Consider the following 23,326-nt stretch of genomic DNA (forward strand, 5'->3'; position numbering starts at 1 on the left):
CAAAAAATGTGACTTTGATAACGACACCACCGTAATGATCCAGCCTCAAATATGTTTCTGCCACGTTGCCACAGTTGGCAAGTATCCAAATCCAATTAAAAAATCATCAGACTCCAATTTGGAATATACTTTTTTTTTTTTTTTCCTAATGAGACGTTTGACGGCTACGGGAAAATGTTTTCCGGGATAAATTTTGATGGTTTTGGGAAAAGTGACAAGTGGTTTCAAGGGCCCAGAAAAAAGTATTTTCCTACAAAGTTTACATTCCAAAGATTGTTTTCCAGACATGCCTCATTAATGCCCACCTTGTCAAACGTGCGACTGAGAATGGTGCAATGGCATTTACTGGGTTTTCATGAGTTTCATCAAAAGTGAGATCCCAAAATCTAATCTAATGTTTGTGAAATTAGGTTCTTAAATTGCATATTCATAAAAGAAATTAAAGCTTGGGCTTTGGAGGGATTTGATGTTGCTCATATTTTATAGAAGGCGTTCACCTATAAATCTAATCTAATTAGAGCTTGCCTTAATCCACTTAGGAGCATTTGATAATAAAAAACACTAACATAACGTGTGGGGCGGAGCCAAGAGGGCTCGCTTGTAAAAAATAAAAAATATTTTGGCCTGTGTCAAAATTTAAGAAATTTAATTCGGCCCTCTCATAAAAAAATTCTGAATCTACCCCTGATAAAGTGAATCTTTTGTAAAGTTTAAAACATATCCATAAAACATTAGGATGCTGTGAAATGTTCCATGGATATGTATGAAGTCGATGCAAGCATTGTGTTAGTGTTATTGTTACCAAACGCTTCATTCCATTGTTGTTTGATCACAAGTTATGATCTGACTCGTAAGTGTGAATTCGAACTCGACACATTTATAATTGAATCAAAATCGAGCCGAACTTTTTCGAGCAAGTTCGAGTTAAGCCCAAGTTGATTCGACTCAGTTGTAAAGCCTGACTCAACAATCTTCATCATCTATAGTGAATATGCCAACTGACTAAAAAGCTTAATTTCAAATAATAAATGAAAAATATACAAAAAAAACATACATATATATTTTTTTTTATTTTATTTACGCACATTTTTTGATACATGTGACACAATTGAATCGATCACTGAAGCCAATGGGATTTCCATCAATTCGATTTGGAGTGCCCAATTGAGGCCGGTTCGGGTGGACAATGACAAGATTGACAAAATATCAATAACACGTGTTTGCCATTAATGTTGGGGATTAAAAAGTTGTCCCTTGATTGCGACGCGTTACGCCAAGTCCCCGTTTGATACGTCCAGGGAATGAAAGTCCCGTGACATCAGGAGGAACTGCGGGGAAAACGCTGCTTGTGTTGTGTTTTTGACACACTTCAAACAAATGTCTATATTATAAATATACCATCACAAGCATCGAAAGGTAATTTAAAATTTTATAGATTGGCTTGGGATTTGTTGCATTTTAAAAATCATTGCTCTCCTTTTTTCAAATTTTGAAATCTATGCTACCAAAGAAAGAACTTTGATTTCATAACTAAAGGATCATTCGGGATCAAATTTCCAGAATTATGATCCGTGGAATTATATATGGTTTAGGAAATCTGATATTTTTTTATTTCTCTTCAAGGAATAAAGCACGAACGCATTGATTCATGAATTACAAAAGTCCAGATTTCTTTTCATGAAACAAGTCATTTTCAATCCTATAACCAAGATTTCAAACTATCGAACAGAGGAAAATTATAAAAGTTTAATTTTCTTTTTATGAAATAAGCCATTCTCTATCACAGTCAAAGTTTCAAAATATAAAACACAAAGAGAATTAGAACTGGAATTTTCATTCCGAACCAATTTTCTTTTCATGAAACAAGTCATTTTCAATCCTATAGTAAAAATTTCAAACCATCAAACACAGAGAAAAATTATAAAAGTTTAATTTTCTTTTTCATGTAATAAGTCATTCTCAATCACACAGTCAGAGTTTCAAACTATCAAACACAAAGAGAAATTAGAACAGGAATTTTCATGATTCAGGTGTGAAGCGGAAATTTAATTTGCGAATCAAAATTCAAGCCGTCAAACGACCCGAAAGTTGGATGGATAACATTGCCCTTCATTCATAGTCACAGGAAACCCGTTTTTTTTTTTTAATGTGATAAATTAAATGGCCGTATAAAACTTAAAAAATGATTGTTGAAAAAAACGTTAAAATGAAAACAAACATATTTTTTACGGTTTTTTCAGTTTTTTTAATGTCAAACAGTTTTTTTTTTCATTTTCTATTTTTTACATGTTGCACATCTACTTATTTTTTGATGTTTGTGTTATTAGTTTCTCACTTATTTTATTTTTCTATTGTTTTTAGTTTTTTAAAATTTTTAAAAATTTACCGTATTTTCTCGCTTTTTTCAAGCTTGCCGTATTATACTTGAGAAAAACCTCGCTGTTTAAAACTCCGATACGTTATTTGTGACTATGCTGAGTTCAAACAAGTGAAACATCTCGGTTTTCATCGATAATCGGTTCATTCGAGCAGTCGTGTAATTAAGCACAATGTTTGTTAATCGAAGTGCATGTCAATCGCTTTCATAATGCCTAGTGCTAGAATCCCAACCCCACCATGCTGCCTTGTGGGCCTTATTGGAGCCCTACTTACTAGGTCTACTCAAAGGTGAGCCCTACTTTGTTCCCTATTATGTTGAAACATCATATCAACATCCATAATATTGTTGTTGTTAAGGAAGTCCTATTGTGAACTTGAGGATAATATTTTTCATTTGGCCCCATGTGTAAAAGAACTTTGCTATTGAAAGGACAGAAAAAATGTTCCACCCAAGCCTTTGCCAAGAAATGCCAAAGCCAATCATTTGTTTGGAATTACCTTTTGACAAAAATTTATTTGGCAAAACTTTTAATTTGAGGGCCAAGGGGAAATGAAAATATTTTTTAAACTTATTTAATGACGGATAGTTAATAAAAATATCATTCCAATCTGTATACTCTTTTAGATTCATGTTTTTTTAGGCATTGATCTTTTGGAGGCTCAATAAGGTTGGGTGTCGTGTCTGGTATTCGGTACTTGGCTCGATGAGGATCTGAAAAAAAGGCACCAGGTTGGCTCAATAAGTTATCGGGCAGCCCCGATTCAGCCTGATAATATTTATTTAATATATATTTAATAATATATTTTAGATTATTAAGTATATTTTTAATTTAGTCAAACTGGGCTCGAGCTCAGGTTTTAATTGTTGGGCCGAGCCTAAGCCCGGGTTTTTGGTGTCGGGCCAGCCTGAGTCCGAGCCCTTATAGGGCCGGCCCAATGCCCAGGCTTACCCTCCTATATGAGAACTGATGTTCCCATTCTCATATATCCTGTTTCTGTTTTGCCAATCAAACATTCATTGAAGATGATTATTATTATATAACCCAATATTATAGATGTCAGTACTTGGTTGCAATGTTTTTTAAAATGATAGCATCGGCCGATACACAATCTTTTTGCAAATTTCTTTCAACCTTGGTGCAAAGTTTTTAGGGCACAGGATCTGTTATCGGAATTATGTAACAGACTTCATTATAAACATGGCCCGTTTTAAATCCAAATTGCTAAACCTAACTTGGTTTGAACAAATGTGAAACTTCCAACACATATAAGCATCGGACTTGTTCAAGGCACTGGTTCTAACTACTATTAGAATCTTAATGGACAAGTTGTTAACCTCTTGCTCACTCTAGACGATAGGTATATTGGGTCTACCTTTATGTGACACCCCCTTGACATAAGAATACAAGTGAATTAGAAATTGGACATCATATCACATCTTTGTCTTGGGAACTGAAAGACCATGTAGCAAATGTGAGTCCAATCGGAATTTGGATCTGTATCACCGGAACAATCCTGCTGCTTAATTGGCACGCCAATAAAGTCAAAAACTGGCCAGGTTGATGAAATAGTTCAATTACTTTTAATGAGAACCGTTTGTCATCATCTGTCGATATGTCCGAGTGGTTAAGGAGACAGACTCGAAATCTGTTGGGCTTTGCCTGCGCAGGTTCGAATCCTGCTGTCGACGCGTTGCTTTCTTTTCCTCCACTTTTGCTAATTTTCTCTCTCCTTTCACTCTAGAAAAATGCACAGTATATAACTAAAGAAATCAAATTTCTTTTTAAGAACATAATTAATTTGTATTTGGCCATTTAAAAAAGCCGTTATTTATTATGGAAAACTAAGTTTTTATTCAAAATGAAACACATATTTTATGTTTATTTGCAAGAGTTCAAACATGGAGACCGCATCCACGTAGTCGCATATGTAAAAGACTGCCCTGAAACATGAATTTCAGATGAGAATTTTTGCTTGAAAACTAAAGTTATAAATTATTTTTATAGTTATCTGATATTGATAAAGTACTAAATATATATATTTTATTTTTTTAGCACAATCATCTGATACTAGCAGCGCAAAAAGCATAAAAATTAATTTGGAAAACTACATTAAGAAACTATTTTTGCATCAAGGTTAAATAGTTCTCTTCTTCATAGAATTTTCTCAAACAGAAGCAAACACAAGGTCCAACAAAAAGTTAAATTGGAACATTGAAATTCTCTAAATTATTGAATCTCATGGAACTAAAATGCATTTTTTTCTTTTAAATCAAAGAATAGAAAAATACTTGCGATATGCACCATTCTGTTCCTACCAACGAGAACCAAAATCTTGGCATTTCCTAAAATCCAAAATTCAAAATCCGAACACATCACTTTCTATTTGACGACTGTACACAAGATACAGGAAAAGACAGAGAATAAAGCACTGCAAGTTCCCGGTTTATCCCACTTTTTCTCGGATATCTGCCCATTAATCACTAGATTTGGCTCTCATGGTGTCACGTATCTTCGGACCAGGTAGGAAGATCTCCGCCTTGTCTAATTTTGCCTAAATTATATTATCATTTTATTAAAAAAATTATATTGTTTAAAGAACTATAGCGCATCAAGCATAATTTATCTATTTCTATTTATTTACAGTACAACAAAACCAACCTCCTGCAAGAGAGGAAGAGGGAGAGAGAGGTCATGGGCGAAAGTAAGCAGCTGCCTTCCGCGTATGATCTGGGGGCTAAATGGGACGCATGTACGGACTTGGCGATCCGCCGAGTTGCGTACTCTTCCCTGGCCGGCGCGTTTGGGGGCCTCCTCCTCTTCAGTGAGTGCTTCGTGGCCCTCTCCTTTTTTCTTATTCAATCGCGCTCTAGTTGTGTTTTTAAGGAGTTTTTCACTGGAACAATGAGTTTCCGAGTATTTTGTGTATAATCATGTAGTTGGTGTCTCCAATTTATTGTAAATACGAAGGTGGTTTCCTTGTTCGTGGAGAAATTGTGGCGTAGCATCCTTCAGTTTTCTTGTTGTTTTCCGTTTATAGCAATTTTGGGGCTGGCAGATCATCCAATATTACAATGGTTGTTGTCCGAGAGATTTACTGCAGTCCGAAAATGGTTGTTGTTTCTTTCAATTGCGCATGGCTTCTATGGAAATGCTTCTTTCACTCTCCTCGAGCAATATCAAAATCTTGTTTTTCATAATAGATCTTCTTAGAAGACGGAGGATTATACGAGCTTAGACTTGATTATGGGTTTCTATGGGTATTCGGGGTTGCAGAGATAAGATATTTTTAGTAGAGATGACTCAAATGTTGAGTAGCTGGAACCACGTTAGGTTAGGGATTGGTCATCCAACTGGTTACCGGAATATAGATCATTCTCACTTGGTATTGACATATAAAATTGAGTTGAACCCTTGAATCCTGCAACAATCCTATTCCCCCATCCTTACAGCCCTACAGCTAACAGGTCTGTGCTAAGGGTGTGCATTTTAGGTGCTTTTCTCCATATTACTAAGTACTTTTAGCAGTCCGATTTTATCTTCAAAATGTTCGCACAAGGTTTGTTTCCTAATGATGTTGGAGATTTTCAGAGAAATTTTAAATTCACACTTACTTTAGCTACCAGCTCTTCTTGTTGTTTGATTCTTCCCTTATGCACAAGTGTGCTTAGATTTGTTACAAGGATTTATGTTTCAAGTCTAAAGCTTATTTTGTAGTCCTGGTCAATAAAATGTCATAGCATTTATACACAAAGAAGGATGTAGTTTAAATACTTTGGTATGATTTAACAGCAAACAGTTTACTGTAGTAAGATTATAAAAAGGTGTAAGTTTAATGGACATATCATATTAATCTTTGATTTACACATCTGACTAATTGATGAATTGTGGCCTAGCTCCAACCTCTATAGTTCTATCCAGATTTTTGGGTGAAAACAAGTGGGCTGCTTTGATTAACTTGAGATGGAAAAAGTAGTCATACAATACGGCTCCGTATCGTACATATGAATTAAAAGTTTTATAACTTGCTTTTTAGCCTATTCCTGGTTCAAGTTCTCATCTTATGAACCCCTTTTGCAATGTGAAGCAAGAGGCTCCATGGAGGTGGAGAGGAGTCCTTGAGGAGTTACACCGTGGAGATAAGGAATGTAGATATTATAGGAAAAACATCATCCTGGCCAGAACTCTAATCCTGGGTCTGCTTTGTGCATATAATATATCATTAGGGAAAAAAGAAAACAGGGAAGTAAAAAGTATCACATGCTGATTTTTTAACTCATTAAAATAATGTGCCTTGTGGTTAGAAGCTTGTCTATTGATTAGTCTAATCTGATACTATTGCTCTGTCCTTTGTCATGTTCTTGCATAGTTTAATAGTTGACTTTCATGTCCTTGTTTGTGTTTATACGTTGACAAAAGAAGCTTGCCCCAAAAATCTGAAAATAGAGAACACATTTTGTTATTTACTAAAAATTTGAGGACCACATGACAGTTATCATCCACTTGAAATGGTAAGCTACAGAATCGATGGTGAAACAGAATTAAGGTGCTAAAATGAGTTAAATGGTTGACATCCATGAAAGAGCTTGGTGGATGTGCAGTAAATGTATTTGAACCACATGCATGGTTGCATGGGCAAATACCTTATCCAAATCAGTACGTTCATCTTGGTCATGATTTTACAGAATCTGCATATTAATGCTGAAGTTATTATTTCTGATTCACTTGTGTAGGAAGTCCTGTATTACGATGGGCTTCTGTTGCTTTTGGTGCTGGCATTGGTGTTGGAGTAGCATATACTGAGTGCTCGCTCAAGTTTGATGGTTCAAATTTTCCTGCTCCATTGAAGAGTGCTTCTGAATCTACAGAATTTTCTCAAGTATGGTTTCTGCTGTTTTATGCTGGTTCTCATTAATTTATTTTCTAGTTTTCTAATCTTTTTAGCACCTAAACTATAGGTGGTAGCATGAATAATTTTCTTCATCTTGTATGTAGTGGTTGCCTGTGCCAATGTTTAGATCAGTACTTCTACTTGACTTAGTTTGAGCTAACAGTGACTGCAATTTAGCAAGATACTATGTGCATTGATATTAGGGGTGTCAACTGTCAGGTTCAAATCTGATGCAGTTATATCTTATATAGCATATCTTTGTCCCACTAATAATTGATTGTGAATTTTCTTGTGGAATCGAACTATTTGAATGCACATTCAAATCTAATGTTGGAGATGTCCCTAATTGAGATGAAAGTTACATCTTTACCTGAATATTGTAGTTTTATTTCATTTATTTTTAGCTAGAAATCTCTGCAATGCAGCAAAATAGTATATATTTCCTTTAATGTAGCTATATCTTATATAGCATATCTTCATCCTATTAGTAATTGGATGCGAATTTTCTTGTGGAAGCTTACTACTTGAATGTGTATTCAAATCTAATGTTGGCGACATCCATAATTGAGATGAAGGTTGCATCATGTAGAAACGATAAAAGCAAATAGAAAGAAGAACACACAGATGTAACGTGGAAAACCCCTCAACTAGAGAGAAAAAACCATGGGTGAGGAGGACTGGTGCCAACTAGCCGCCAGACACTCTCTTTCTTTAATTATCATTCACACACCGAAATTAGGGTTTACACAGCTTAAATAGGGCCATAATAGTAACACACTGGATCGGGTCTAGATACAGATCCGGATCCAGACCCGGATAGGTGACCCAACTACAACATATGTTAACAGTCTCCCTCAAGTTGGGTATACATATCAAACATGCTCAACTTGGATACATTTCTCTCAAATGGAGTCACAGGTAAGGATTTAGTCAGAACATCAACAGTTTGGTCTTCACATTTCATATTGATAGAAATCTAGCACCAATATCTGTAACCAGAAAACAGCACTCACGCAGGAAGATAGAGAGAGAGAGAGAGAGAGAGAGAGAGAGAGAATGAAAACAAGAAGAAACTGAGGAGAAGAAGCCGTAACCAAAATGGTTTGCACGGCCTCTATTTATAATCCCATTTCCAGAATTCTAAGAGTCTCCAATCGTAGAATCATAGGAGATTTCACAAGCTCCAAGGACATTAATTACATCATAGAAACCTAAGAGACTTCACATATTACAAGGATATTAAGTACAACATAGAATCCTATGAGACTCTTCACATGTTACAAGGACATTAAATATCTTAACACATTCTACAAGGAGGTGGAATCCTAAGAGACTCCTCTTCAACGTGCTGGTGAAGGATTTATATTTTAACACCCTCCCTCAAGTTGTGCATGGTTTTGCACCATGTACAACTTGCCTTTTAGAAACCAGAATCGTTCCTTTGTTAATCCTTTTGTAAATAAATCTGCAACTTGTTCATCTGTACGAACATAATTAGGCTGAATCTCCTTGTCTTCCACCTTTTGTCTAACAAAGTGTTGATCAATCTCAATGTGCTTTGTTCGACCATGTTGTACGGGATTAAAGGCAAATAGCGCTTTGATTATCGCACATTAACATTGATGTTTTAATCTTTTCTCCAATGTCTTCTAGCAAATGTCTAACCCATGTAACTTCAGCAGTACCTGCAGCTATGCATCTGTATTCAGCTTCAGTGCTGGATCTTGCTACTACCTTTTGCTTTCGACAACTCCAAGGCACAAGATTACGTCCAATGAAAATACAAAAACCAGCAATGGACTTTCTTTGATCGGGATCTCCAGCCCAATCTGCATCTGTGAATGTCATAAGTTGATGTCCAGTAGTTATATTTTCACTCTTACCATAAACTAAGCTATCTCCTGCTGTCCCTTTAAGATATCTTAATATTCTTTTGACAGCATCCATGTGAGTATCTCTAGGTGCATGCATAAATTGAGATACTTGATTCACAACATATATAATATCTGGTCTAGTAAATGTAAGATATTGAAGTGCCCCAACAATACTTCGATATTGCGTAGGATCTTCATATAACTCCCCATCTTGAGCACTTAGTCTTTGATTTAGAACACTAGGAGTTCCAACAGGCTTACAATCAGACATACCTGACTTTTTCAGCAGATCCAACGTGTATTTCTGTTGTGTCAATGTGAGGCGATTATGGTGCCTATCAATCTCCACTCCAAGAAAGAATCGTAAATCACCAAGCTCTTTCATTTTGAAGTTTTGCATCATCAAAACTTTAGCTTCTTCTATGTGTTTTTCTGAATTGCCTGTGATAACAATATCATCAACATATATAAGAAGTAAAGTAAATATGTTTTCCTTTCGATAAATGAAAAGAGAGTGATCTAGAGGACATCTCCGAAAACCACATTCTTGAATCTTGCAAGAGAAACTGTCAAACCACAAACGTGAGACCTGTTTAAGTCCATAAATAGATTTTCTTAGTTTGCAAACCCATGCATGAGAGTCTCCTTTCGTGTATCTTGGAGGTTGTTCCATATATACTTCCTCCCTTAAATCACCATGAAGAAAAGCATTCTTCACGTCCATTTGATGTAGTCTCCATCCATATTCAACTGCCAATGATATAATCACGCGAATTGTTCCCATTTTGATCACAGGGCTGAATGTCTCATCATAATCTTCTCCATATTGTTGTGTAAACCCTTTTGCTACTAACCTTGCTTTGTGTCTTTCTATGCTGCCGTCAGGTTTGTATTTAATTTTGTATACCCATTTGGAGCCCACTACGTTCTTTTCGTGTGGCCTCGGAACGATCTCCCATGTTCCACATTCATGCAAGACATCCATTTCTTCTTTCATAGCCTTTCTCCAATGATGTGATTTTGATGCTTGATCAAATGAAGTAGGTTCTTCCTCCTTGCCAACTTTTGCCATGAATAACTGAAAATCAAGTGATAAAGAATCATAACTAACCCACCTGTGAATGGGATGACGAATGCGTTGGGATCTTCTAAGGTGGGGCATGTTGTCTTCTTCACTGTGAGCATCTCTGTCCCTTAGTCGTCGACTGTAGATAAGACCCGAATACCAATGTGCATCGTTGCTCTGTTCTTCATTATTGTTTTCGTGATAACTTGATGACTGTGTTGGATCTTCTTGATTTTCACTTTGAGCCATATCCGACGGTTGTATTGCTCTCTCTAAATCTTCACTTTGAGGCACATCATTTTCTATAACAGGATCTGCATTGAATAACTGTGTACTGGTCCAGGGATCATAAGATTCAATGGTCATAGGCATTTCATTTGTATTATCAAAACTATGTTCATCAAAAATGACATTTCTTGAAGTTTTGATACGTTTAGTTGTTGGATCATAGCATCGAAAACCTTTATATTCATTAGCATATCCAACGAATCTACATTGAATAGCTTTGTCTTGAAATTTGTTCCTCAAGGCAGCATCAACGTGAACATAGCATACACAACCAAAAACCTTGAAGTTCTTGTAATCAGGTTGTTTGCCTAAGAGTGTAAAATATGGCGATTTAGACATCAAGAGTGTCATAGGCAAACAATTTATTATGTATACAGCAGTATGAAAGACTTCAGTCCACAAGGAAATGGGCACATTAGTATCATGCATCATGCTCATGGCGCTTTCAACTATATGTCGATGTTTCTGCTCAACTACACCATTTTGTTGTGGTGTGTAAGGGTAGGAAATTTGTCTAGTTATCCTTTTTTCACGTAGAAATTCAATAAAATCAAGCGAGGAATATTCTCCCCCTCCATCACATTGAAAATGCACCACATTGGATGAAAATTTAGTTTGAATCATGGCATAGAAGTTTCGAAATATGTGAGGTACTTCTGATTTGTGTTTCATGAAGTAAATCCAGGTGAAACGTGAGTAAGAGTCAATGAATAAGACATAATATCTTGACCTAGACATGGAATCAATAGGGGCTGGCCCCCATACATAAGAAAAAATAGTTTCAAATGGTTTGGAAGCCCTTTGATTTATATTATGGAAAGGTAAAACATGACTCTTACAAAGTCCACAACTTGAACATTTTTTGACACTTGAAGTAAGAGGTAAACTTGATCTTAGAATGAGATTATCTGTGACAAGTTTTTCAATGAAATGTCGACCACAGTGTCCTAGCCGACTATGCCACAAATCAGACTCCAAAAATTGGTTAGGGCCCCTTACTTTTGATTGAAAATGACAAGAACTTGGCACTGATGACGCATTATGAGAAAGAGAAAATGTCTTCAATCCTATATCAAAAGTGGATGAATCCTTGGGTAGACATTCCTTGAGGACGTACATATTCCCTTGACGCTCCCCTCTAGCGAACATTTTCTTCGTTTGGAGGTCCTTGACATAGACAGAAGAAGGTGTGAATTCAACAGAAGAGCTTGTATCATCAATGAGTTTAGAAATGGATATGATGTTCTTTTTGATATTGGGAGCAAGAACAACATTAGGCAGTGATAGAGACGAGGATGACAATGGAATATGTGCATTTCCAATATGTGTAATAAGATGAGATTTTCCATCACCTGTTATAATGCAACTTCTTACCGTAATGAGGGGATAAGTTAGTCAATTTACCTGCATTTCCTGTCACATGGGTAGCTGCACCTGAATCCAAGAACCATTCTCCCTGCTCATTTTGCTTTATAGTCATCTTTGAGAATGCGGTCATCAATAGCTGTTGCATATCTTCAGCGGTGGATTTAGAACTTTGTCCTCCTTGTTTATAATCATGTCTTACCCCTTTGTTTTTATTTTGAGGATTAAACCAACATTGTGCCTTCGTGTGTCCTTTCTTGTTGCACTGAAAACAAATTGGTATTTTTCTTGAAGTATCCAAAGGAGACATACCTTGGTTCTGTGGTGTTGGTAGAATGCCACGACCACCATGGTTGGAGTTCCCATGGCTCTTACCAAACTTTACATTCATAGCCAACACATTTTGGGAGTTCCCTTGATCAGTCCTTTCAATGACTCTTTTCATATTCATTTCATGTTGGAGAAGTTTACCTTGTAGTTCGTTGAAGGAAGGCAGAACAGGAAGGACCTCAAGAGCTGTAATAAAAGCATGATAATCATGCCCAAGTCCATTCAAGGTTTGCTGCACCTTTTCCTTATCAGAAATGTTATTCCCTGAGGCAGCAAGTTGGTCTGCGACGGCCTTAATACGCCCCAAATAATCCATGATAGACGTTGAACCTTTGCTCAAATTCTGAAATTCTTTCTTTAAGTACATAATTCGAGCTTCTGATATTTGGGAAAAGGTATCAGCAAGGGTTTCCCATAATTCTTCTGCAGTACAATCATCAGAAACTGAAAGTAACACTTGTTGAGATAAAGTGGACAAAATATACGCAACCAGACTTTGATCACGTCTCATCCACATAGCATGTTCAGGATTGTTGTCTTCATGAACAGCAATAACTTCTCCTGCCTCATTTTTTATTTCCTGTAAGACGGATATTGGTGGAGCCTTTGTTGAACCATCGAGATGTCCAAAGAGGCCTTGACTTCTTATGAAAGGCATGATTTGCCTTTTCCAGATCAGATAATTCTCATGGTTGAGTTTTTCGGTAATAAGGTGAGGAAGAAAACTTGAGGACATGCCAGAATGCGAAAGGTTTTCCATGACAGCAGAAAGGAATGGTATATAGGTAGAAGATGAGAGGGAAAGAAGACACGATATAACAAGATGTGTCTTTGGGTAAGCAAGAAGAAAAAGGAACAAGAATTGCGCAAGAGAAAAGTAAATTCAGGATAGAGACAAGATGAGAAAAGAGTTCTAACCAGATCAGACCTGTTTGGGCATTTCGTTTGGTAGAGATAACGTAACCTGGCGCTCTGATACCATGATAGAAATCTAACACCAATATCTGTAACCAGAAAACAGCACTCACGCAGGAAGAGAGAGAGAGAGAGAGAGAGAGAGAGAGAGAGAATGAAAACAAGAAGAAACTGAGGAGAAGAAGCCGTAACCAAAATGGTTTGCACGGCCTCTATTTATAATCCCATTTCCAGAATTCTAAGAGTCTCCAATCGTAGAATCATAGGAGATTTCACAAGCTCCAAGGACATTAATTACATCATAGAAACCTAAGAGACTTCACATATTACAAGGATATTAAGTACAACATAGAATCCTATGAGACTCTTCACATGTTACAAGGACATTAAATATCTTAACACATTCTACAAGGAGGTGGAATCCTAAGAGACTCCTCTTCAACGTGCTGGTGAAGGATTTATATTTTAATACATATATGGTAGAATCAACTCTCGGACATCAATTCTCTCCCGGATGAAGTGACGGTCAATCTCAACATGCTTTGTTCGGTCATGTAACACAGGGTTGTTGGCCAAATTGATTGCGGATTTGTTATCACAGTACATCTTCATAGGTCCTTCAATATCTATCCCAATATCAGTCAGTAATACTCTCAGCCACAGTAATTCTGACACTCCAGTAGCAACAACCATATATTCAGCCTCTGCACTTGAGCTGGAACAAACATCTTGTCTCTTGCTTCTCCACACAACAAGATTTCCCCCCAAGTAAACGCAGTACCCTGAAGTAGATCTTCTAGTATCAACACAGCCTGCCCAGTTTGCATCTGAATACCCTTCAATCTCAATCGGCCCTTGTTTCACATATAGAAGCTCCTTGTCAGGATTCCTCTTCAAGTAACATAAGATTCTGTCGACAGCCTTCAAGTGAGTATCTATAGGCGCATGCATGAACTGACTCATCACAAAATGTGATATCAGGTCTAGTCAGAGTGAGGTAGATCAATCTTCCAACCAGACGTTGATACCTCCCCTTAGCTTCTTTACAAAGAGGTTCTCCATCATTAATACTGAGTTTGTGTCCAACATCCAGAGGAGTAGAAGCCGGTCTGCACCCTAGTTTTCCTGTCTCCTTTAGTAAATCCAGAGTATACTTTCTTTGATTTAGCACCAGAGTCGTACCTGATCTAGCAATTTCAATACCAAGAAAATATCTTAGTTTGCCAAGGTCCTTGAGATCAAATTCAGCAGCCAGTAAACCCTTTAATCTTGTTATCTAATCTTCATCATCACCTGTAACAATCATATCATCAACATAGACTAACAAAAGAGTAACCTTACCTTCCTTCTTCTTTACAAACAGAGTATGATCTCCGTTTCCTTGATTGTGGCCATATTTTCTTATCACAAGTCTAAGATGTTCAAACCATGCTCGGGAAGATTGCTTGAGCCCATACAAAGCCTTCTTCAGTTTACAGGATTTTTTCGGTTTCTCATATTCTGTGAGCATACACATATCGAGAAAAACATTCTTAACGTCAAGTTGACACATCTTTCACCCCTTCAACACTACTAGAGAAATAATAACTCTAACACAGACTAATAGTTTTCATCTTCGCAACAGGAGCAAACGTCTCCAAGTAGTCAATCCCATATTTCTGACTAAACCCGTTGGCAACCAGGCGAGCTTTGTACCTCTCAACATTCTCATCTGGTTTGTACTTAATGGTGTAGACCCACTTGGACCCCACTAGATGAGCCGCTTTAAGAATCTCTACCACTTCCCATGTTCGATTTTTGCTCAAGACTTCCATCTCTTCTTGCATAGCATGAGTCCACTTGGGATCACTCTGAGCCTCTATAACAATCCTGGGAATCACAACCAACGAAAAAGATGATACAAAACATTTGTAATCCGTGCTCAGTCTAGAATATGACACAAAGTTATCAATAGGGTGTTGAGTACATGACCTGACACCCTTTCTCATGGTAATGGGAAGCTTCTCATTTTCAGTTTCTGTCTGAACAATTTCTGTCTAAATGTTTTCCTCAACAGGTTTCTTTTGAGCACGACTTGGGTCATCCAGGGAAGAAGTAGGATTGGGATTAGGAGTAGAATTTTCACCATTAGTCACCCTGTCTGTACGGACTCTTCGCCTAGAGTACACCTGCCCAAACAAACGGTTACATTCCTCTTTCGTCCCAGTGGAACACTCTTCATTCCTCTCATGTTCAAGCACCTCAACAGCTGGTGGACTCTCTTCTTGCTTGTAATCCAAAAAGTCTGTAAATTGAATTTCCTGACTCGGAGAATACTCTTCCCTTGACATAAATTTCTCCCCCTGAAGAGTATTCTCACAAAAATAAGAGACATGTTCTAAGACGGTGACATCCTTGGTAACATAAACTCGACCAGTGGTAGGATCAAGACACTTATATCCCTTTTGAGTAGGAGAATATCCAGCAAAAACACCTTTAATTGACCTTGAATCAAGTTTTTTAACATGAGGACTGTGATCATGAATAAAGCAAACACACCCAAAGACACGAGGTAGAGGGAGAAAGGGTGGACGATTCTTTGGAAGCATAGAGTACGGAGTCTGCCTATTTAGCACACGACTAGGTATACGATTGATCAGATATGCACTAGTGAGAACTGCACCACCCTAATATTGTTTTGGAAGATTCCTTTGAAACAAGAGGGCCCTGGTGACATTGAGTAACTGACGATTTTTCCTCTCAGCTACTCCATTTTGTGGAGGGGTATAACTGCAGGACGTCTCATTAACAATCCCCTTTTTTCGAAAGAAATCTTCAACAACTTGACATACATACTCACGAGCATTATCAGACCGAAAGGTCTTAACAGAACTACCATACTGGGTCTCCACATGAAGAATGAAGGTCTCTATGACATGAGGCACTTCACTACTGTCTTTTAACAGATAAACAAAGGTACTCCTTGAGTAATCATCTATAAAGGTTATAAAATACTGAAAGCCACAACGAGTATTAATGCCCGAAGACCCCCACACATCAGAATGAATAAAAAAAAAAACTTCATTAGCACGAGTGTTCGAAACAAGGTATGAAGCTCTAACATGTTTAGCAAACTGACAAACATCACACGATAACATAGATGTCCAGACCAGAACATAAATCAGGAAATAACTGTTTCAAAATCCCAAAAGGGAGATGCCCAAGGCGTTCATGCCAATACAAAAATAACTGAAGTCAATCTTCTCTCTTCTTCTCTTTCCTGCTAACTGCTGTCATAAGAGCTGTGGCCACACGGATAGGAAGTCGATATAGGCCTTCAGACACCAAACCAATCCCAATCATCTTTCCTGTCACCAAGTCCTGCAAAACACAACGATTTGCAGAAAATATAAGTTCACAATTCAACTCGTTTGTAACAGACAGAAGATTCAAGGGAAGATGAAGAACATGTAAGACACCATGCACTAAAAAATTGTTTAACAAGGAAAGACTCTCTTTTCCCGCCATAGAGGTAAAAGAACCATCAGCAAGAAAAACACGTTCCTTTCCTGATGAGAGCTTATACTCATGGAAGAGCTTAGGATTGCCAGTCATGTGGTGGGTGGCACTACTGTCAACAATCCATTCTCCCATACAAGAATTACCCTTTTCTCTAGAAACCGCAAGAGTATGGTTGACTTTTACATCATCTGCTGCTTCAGCCTGATCAATATCAATCCGACTCAGATAAGCACGGAGATCACGAATTTGTTCAGCAGAGATATAAGCTTTCTCTCTACTAGAGTTGGCAACATCAGAAGTAGGTTTCTTCCCACTGGAAGGTTTCCCTCGACTATTCTTCTTTTTTGGATGGAGGTCCCAACAAAAATCCACAGTATGACCAGTCTTCTTGCAGTGAGTGCACTTGCGAGGAGGTCGGGCAACTCCTACAGGACCACGGCTAACAAGGGCAGACCTCTCATTGTATGAGATGTGATCCCCCTTTTTTCCAGTAATAATAAAGCGTCGTTGCTCTTTAGCCTCTACCCGAGAGTAAACCTCTTCAATACTAGGTAGTCTGTCAGAATTAAGGATTTGACTCCTTATGCCTTCAAAGTCCTCATTCAACCCTGCTAGAAATAGGAATACCCTATTCTCCCATTCTTTAGTTACATGACGCACCTGATCTTGGGGACAATCCCAAGTGTCATCAGAGTAGTAGTCAAGGTCCTCCCACTAGTGCCAACTAGCCGCCAGACACCCTCTCTCTTTAATTATCATTCACACACCGAAATTAGGGTTTACACAGCTTAAGTAGGGCCATAATAGTAATACACTGGATTGGGTCCAGATACAGATCCGGATCTAGACCCGGATAGGTGACCCATCTACAACATATGTCAACACATCATAATCTGAATATCATACTTCTGGTTCATTTACTTTTAGCTAGCAATCCCTTTAATATAGGAAGGCTGTAAGTATTTCCATATTAATATGTTACATCACAGTCATGAATATCATTCCTATCAATTTCTTGACAAGGTTTTTTTCTGGGATTTCTTTTCTTCTGAAGTTTTTGCCTACTGATGAATGTCAAAATTGGGAATTTGGTAGAATCTACCTATCATATGGGTGTGATGTGTGTAGGTTGACATGTGGAACTCATACAGAAATGGAACTTGTGAAATGAGCTCAATAGAAGAAGAGATTCAATACAATCATGTGTCACATTCATGGTTCCATATGAGATCTTGGCTCAGGACTGACTTCATGCCAAGTTGTGCCTTATGACTCGACCATATCTGCTTTTTATACGAGCTAATCTTTTGCTGGTGAGAGGCACCATGTCCAAATAGTGCTTTTATAAGTTTACTGTTTACAGCCGGAAGCTTTATGAAATAGTTTTATTCGTGCTTCATTCAGATGCAGCTATTGTAATGGATATGTGTTTTGACAGACAAGTTGATGGCTTTGGCATGACATTCATTCAGTGATTCAGATGCAACCATTGTAAAGGATATGTATTTTGACAGACAAGTTGATGGCTTTGACATTGACATGCGATGCTGAACTATACTAATATGGTGCAGGGTTTCTGAATTACTCTAATATGATGCATATTGGAGGACATTTAGTGGAGCACCTCTTTGAGAAGACACCTAGGGAAAAAAGTATGCATGGATTTTGCTTTTGCTAGGACATATTTTCAGTTATTGTCAGATAGGAACTGATGAGGAGCTATTCTTGAGGTCATCCAAGGATACCAACTAAGTAGGGTGGGCAAATCAATAATGCAAGCTGCATCTTGCAAAGAATACACTAGATAACTTGAGAGAGAAGAAAAAAAATCATGTAATGCATGTCATGGCGGGAGGTGCTGGGAAGAGAAAAGGCAATTTAACTAATTATTTGTAATTAATTAGTTAATATGATGGTTAATTATGTTATGAAACATCGGAGAAAGTAATTGTCTTATCAAATTATCTATTGAGCCGTGAAAAGGACATAACACAAAACACTCAAACAGATGAAAGTTTATCTAGGGATAACAAACTATGTTTCCCAGGAGCTTATGTTGATGGAAAGGTTTAGCGGCTCGATGTCAGTGCTTTGACTCTGGAGACGGTAGCACATCCAAAGATTGGGCTATTTGCCTGAGCTCGGTGCAGGATGTCATGAGAAAGTTAGTTCTATTTCTAGCTGGCATCATTGGGGAAGCAACATAAATAGAGCAGGACAGCATGTTGCAAGCACAAAAAGAAACTTGAGATTCACATATTTACGAGAACAATTGGGAACTATCTCTAGGGATCATCTTTGCCTTAATGCTCCTCAATTTGTTTTTCAATCATTTGTCCACTTGAAAGGAAAGGTTGGTGTTTATTGGGAAGGCTTGACTTGGTTAATATGCAGGATATCTGCTCTTTTGTTTTCTATAGAACTATTTTGTAAGTTTTCCTCTTTTGCTCATTGAAAATTTAAACAATTGGTCCCATCCATTGTAATATGAATAGGGGAAGATGAAAGGAGAAAATTGAAAAAAAGATGCACAACTTTGAGGCGAATAACAAATGACTGCTCATTGCTCAACTTTTTATTTGTAACAAATAAGGACTCAATTTGTTTGCATAATTCTCAAATCACTGCCCCAAGTGAGAAAACATTAAATTAAAAAAATATTTACAAAATTATCCTTCCTAAAGCAAAATATCTAAAAAAAAAGAAAAAAGAAAAAAGAGACCTTCCCTATTTGGTGAGGGTTTTGCCGGCCAGGGGGAGGGGGATAGGGAATTCGATGGCTCATCAATGAGGATCATAGTGGATGTTCGGCTAGGTACTTTCCTGCCTTCCGCTTGCCGAACTGATCGAGCCCATGGTGCAGGCTATTGGCCGATAGGTGCTTCAAACCGCAGCATCAGGTGCTTCAAATTGCAAATGTTGCAGGAAAAAAAAAAAACCGTGGCTATCAGGTAGTTCTTGGGAGGTTAGGATCTTTAGCAGCTATCCCAGGCAACAATAAAAATCACCCAAGAGACAACCTTACTGCAGAAGAGGCAGGACATGAGGAGCTCGATAAATATGATAGAGTCAATGTCATGGATAAGGTTCTGGCCCTTCTGGGTGTAATCGATGTTGGCTCATCGATGAGGGTCACAAGCAGCGAGGTACTTTCCTGCCTTCTGCTCACGGAACTAATCAATCCCACAGTGCAGGCCATTGGCGTATCACATTTGGTGCTTCAGATCACAAATGTTGCAGAAAAAAAAATTCCTGAGGTAGAGAAAATCAGCTTGGCTATCTGGTAGCGCTTGAGAGGTTAGGATCTTTAGCAACTATCCCAAGCACCATTGCAACTCACCCATGCGACAGCCTTATTGCAGACAAGGCAGGAGGACATGAGGAGCACAACAAATAGTGGCGGATAAGGTTCTGGGTAGAATCGATGTTGCTGTGCTTGAGGGTGGTGACAAGTTTGGCAATTGGCACATAGATGTCGTGGTCTGGGTCAACATCGGACCCACACCTCTTGGACTTCACCTGCCTTGATGTTGTGGTCATTGCCTTCTCCAGCTGATCCTCATCAGGTAGCAGGGAATGGGATAGTGAAGGACAGCCCTCACTATCTGGCAAACTACTGGCTGCACCTGGTTGTCCAGCAAGAACCCCTCCAGATAACAAGGCTATGTCACATGGGTTCTCCTAAATGGCTACTGCACCCATGTCCCACCCATGTCAATACTGGTACTTGTGCTTGTCCAACATAGTACATCTGGTTCAATCAGCCGAACCGGGTCAAAACTCATCATTTTAAATGTAAACATAACTAAACTAGCTATAATACAAAAGTTTATATGTAAATATAGATAAGGCTACTAACTAGTTAAATAACTATATAACAAATGATATACATACATATACACACACACAAATACATACATCCTTGCCACACCTGCACCTAAATATTTTTGAAAAGTTGCCACATCCACATCTGCACCTGCACCAGCACCTACACCTCACACTCATGTGACATAGCATTAAGGTTTTTTTCTTTTCATCCTTTCATATGTTTTCCTGTTTTAAGATGGGAAATTTTGTAAATTATTTTTCTAATTTAATGGATTTTGTCTAGAGGCGGTGATTTGAGATTTACAGATAAAACTTGAGCACCTGTTTGTTACCCATCAAAAGTTGAGTGGTTATCTGTTATTTGCCGGGACATGCTTTTACAACTTATTTTGTGAAAGGATCAAAGATTATTTAAGCCACACTTTGATGGTTTCTGCAGTTTCAGATGCTGCCAATCAGGATGTTGCTGTACCCAGATTCCATGCACAACCTTGAATAATTAGTTCCGCTTGGTTTCATTTATTGCATGTTCTTAATTTCTTTTATAGGTATCATAGGGTGATTGGTTTCAATTTGACCGAGTTGAAACTGATGGTAGATCTGCTCCTGTTACTACCTGAGTTCATCAGGTACATCTTTTGCCTCCTTGCTCATATCTGGATCCTAGAATATACCACACCTCCATGATACTACTATTGTTAGATCTGCTTTTCAGCTGACAATATTTACTGCAACCTGTTTTATTTTATCCGTAGAACTTACCCTTTTCAGGGTGAGTGATTCATTCTACCGCCCCGAAGAGGGGCAACTGCCTCTCCTTGTGCCCATCACCCCTAGGGTTTACAGAGCTTGCTTTGGGACCTATTACGATCCAGAGAATAAGCGTACCAGGTCGTGACAGCGACCACGGGATTTGAACCTCAGACCCCTTTGAGATGGACTGCCTTGCCACCCACTGAGCTGCAACCCCTCGGGTTTTTTCATGCGTAGAACTTATTTCAGTGGCATTGGATTGTAAAATGCTTTCTTTCAAACAATATAACTTGCAACTGTTGCATTTGCAATTCAAGTTTTTTTTGTTTTGTTTGATATGATGGAGAACATGATCTTATTAAATTCAATTATTTGGTTCATGCAGATCGAGAACATACAGCATGATTGAAAGTGCTGCTGCGCTGCATTCATCAGTGACATCTGAAAGTTGCCACAATTTTTGTTGCCTTTGTTACCTTTGACATGCTGCGAGGAATGTAATAGTGCTTTTTTCTCTTAATCAGATGCCAAAATTCTCAGGAATCAATACTGTATCGTCTTTCCAGTTTTCTGTTTGACATGGATTGGCACAAATAATTGTTAAAAAAAAAAACCCCACTTTGTTACAGGGGATACCTGCACTGCAACTCGGTGTGGATTGTGGTCTTGTCAGATCCTTCCCACCATGCTCTAACATAATATTAACATTTGAATATGTTGCTTAACTTTTTATGCTTAATCCAAATTATCAGATAATTCTAACACTGAGCATCTAATGGTAAGATATAGGGCAATTTTCGTCCTCCCATGAGTTATGTATTGAAAACTGTAATTTAAAAAGTTACAAGAGTACAAATTTAACAATTTCGATCAAGCAGTAAGTACCTGTGACCATTTCTCTTGAGGAGCTCAACTCTTAGATTGCCGATCACGCAACAATTACATGAATTCGTCTTGGTCTGAATTGAAGGGAACTAAGTTAAAAGCTTCTTAGGCTATCACAAATCAAACCAACTCGAGCAATTACTGTTCCTAACTCGATTTGCTCAACTTATAATGAGTTCAAAAGGGTTTCCAAAAGCAGAGTTAGGAAGCAATCTGTGCCAATATAGTCTCAAAGCATTTGGTTCTTCCCGAACAGGGTGAAGCAGGAGATTCTAGACGGCAAGAATTGCTTTCCCAGGTGTCTTACACTACAAGAATGGTGGAGTCAAACCGCACCGCTCAGTCATCGACTTGGTCAAGATATGAATCCAGCAAGCTGACAAGACCAAGCCAGGTCACGGGACCTTGAGCGAACCAACTTTTGGCAACCCCGTCACTGCTTGACGTATATGTAAGACCTTTAAATTTGTGTTAAAAAGTGTATTAAACAAAATATGAACCTCCTAATGTTGAGTCATGTTTTACTTCAAATTATTTCCGTAAAGAAGTCGATCTTTTGTACTATCAAAAGTCATTAATTTTTTATATTATTAAAAAAAAAGTAAAGTAAAAAATAACTACTTAATATAAATTTTTCATCACATCATTCTTTAAGTTAGATTGCAGAAAAGATACTTCAATAATTAATTTTAAAGCCTATAACAAAGAGGCCCCAATGTTTGATGCATATTCATAAATGACCACCTTTTTTTTATAAAGATGGACAAAAAATGATTGTTTTCGTTATGACAGAAATGCCTTTTCTAACATTATAGTGGCCATTCTTCATGTTTGGATGGAGGGAAATGGAAGAAAAAGGTAGAATGGAAATGAAGGAGAAAGAAAATGGAGGGCAAAATGAGAGGAAAGAAAATAAATGATTATTAAACTTGTTTGGATGGAAAGGAAAGTAACAGAAACAAACAACTTTTTTCCTTTCCATCCATTGGAGGGATTGAATTTAAGTTATCATTTGCTTTTCATTCCATTCATTTCCTTTCCCTTGCAATCAAATATGTTTTTTTGTTTGCTTTTCATTCCATTCATTTCCTTTCCCTTGCAATCAAATATGTTTTTTTGTTTTCTTTTCATTCCCATCCTTTTCAAATAACCAACCTTGACTACTCTTTCCCTCCCTTTTCTTCCCTTTCCATCTATCCAAACAGACTCTGTTATCTGCCAGACGGTAGTGGGCGATGGCTCCCCTCTGGGT

General features: G+C 37.8%; 1 protein-coding gene and 1 non-coding gene across 3 annotated transcripts; both read left to right on the forward strand.

Moving 5' to 3' along the window:
• Positions 1 to 3,987: 3,987 nt before the first annotated feature.
• On the forward strand, positions 3,988 to 4,069 carry TRNAS-CGA (transfer RNA serine (anticodon CGA)). Its single transcript has one exon. It is a non-coding gene; the product is annotated as a tRNA-Ser (tRNA).
• Positions 4,070 to 4,773: 704 nt separating this feature from the next.
• LOC116267238 (uncharacterized) lies at positions 4,774 to 21,914 on the forward strand. Of its 2 annotated transcripts, XM_031648859.2 has the most exons (5): positions 4,774 to 4,901; positions 5,025 to 5,202; positions 7,112 to 7,257; positions 17,737 to 17,921; positions 21,575 to 21,914. In XM_031648859.2, exons 2-4 carry the CDS (start codon positions 5,073 to 5,075, stop codon positions 17,878 to 17,880), a joined length of 420 nt encoding a protein of 139 aa, XP_031504719.1. In that variant the 5' UTR covers positions 4,774 to 4,901; positions 5,025 to 5,072; the 3' UTR covers positions 17,881 to 17,921; positions 21,575 to 21,914. The 2 variants fall into 2 exon arrangements, with proteins under 2 accessions (XP_031504719.1, XP_031504721.1); XM_031648861.2 differs by lacking the exon at positions 17,737 to 17,921 and having other exon boundaries at positions 4,793 to 4,901.
• Positions 21,915 to 23,326: the final 1,412 nt, after the last annotated feature.

The sequence above is a fragment of the Nymphaea colorata genome, chromosome 13 (assembly GCF_008831285.2).
Source record: "Nymphaea colorata isolate Beijing-Zhang1983 chromosome 13, ASM883128v2, whole genome shotgun sequence".
Lineage (NCBI taxonomy): Eukaryota > Viridiplantae > Streptophyta > Magnoliopsida > Nymphaeales > Nymphaeaceae > Nymphaea > Nymphaea colorata.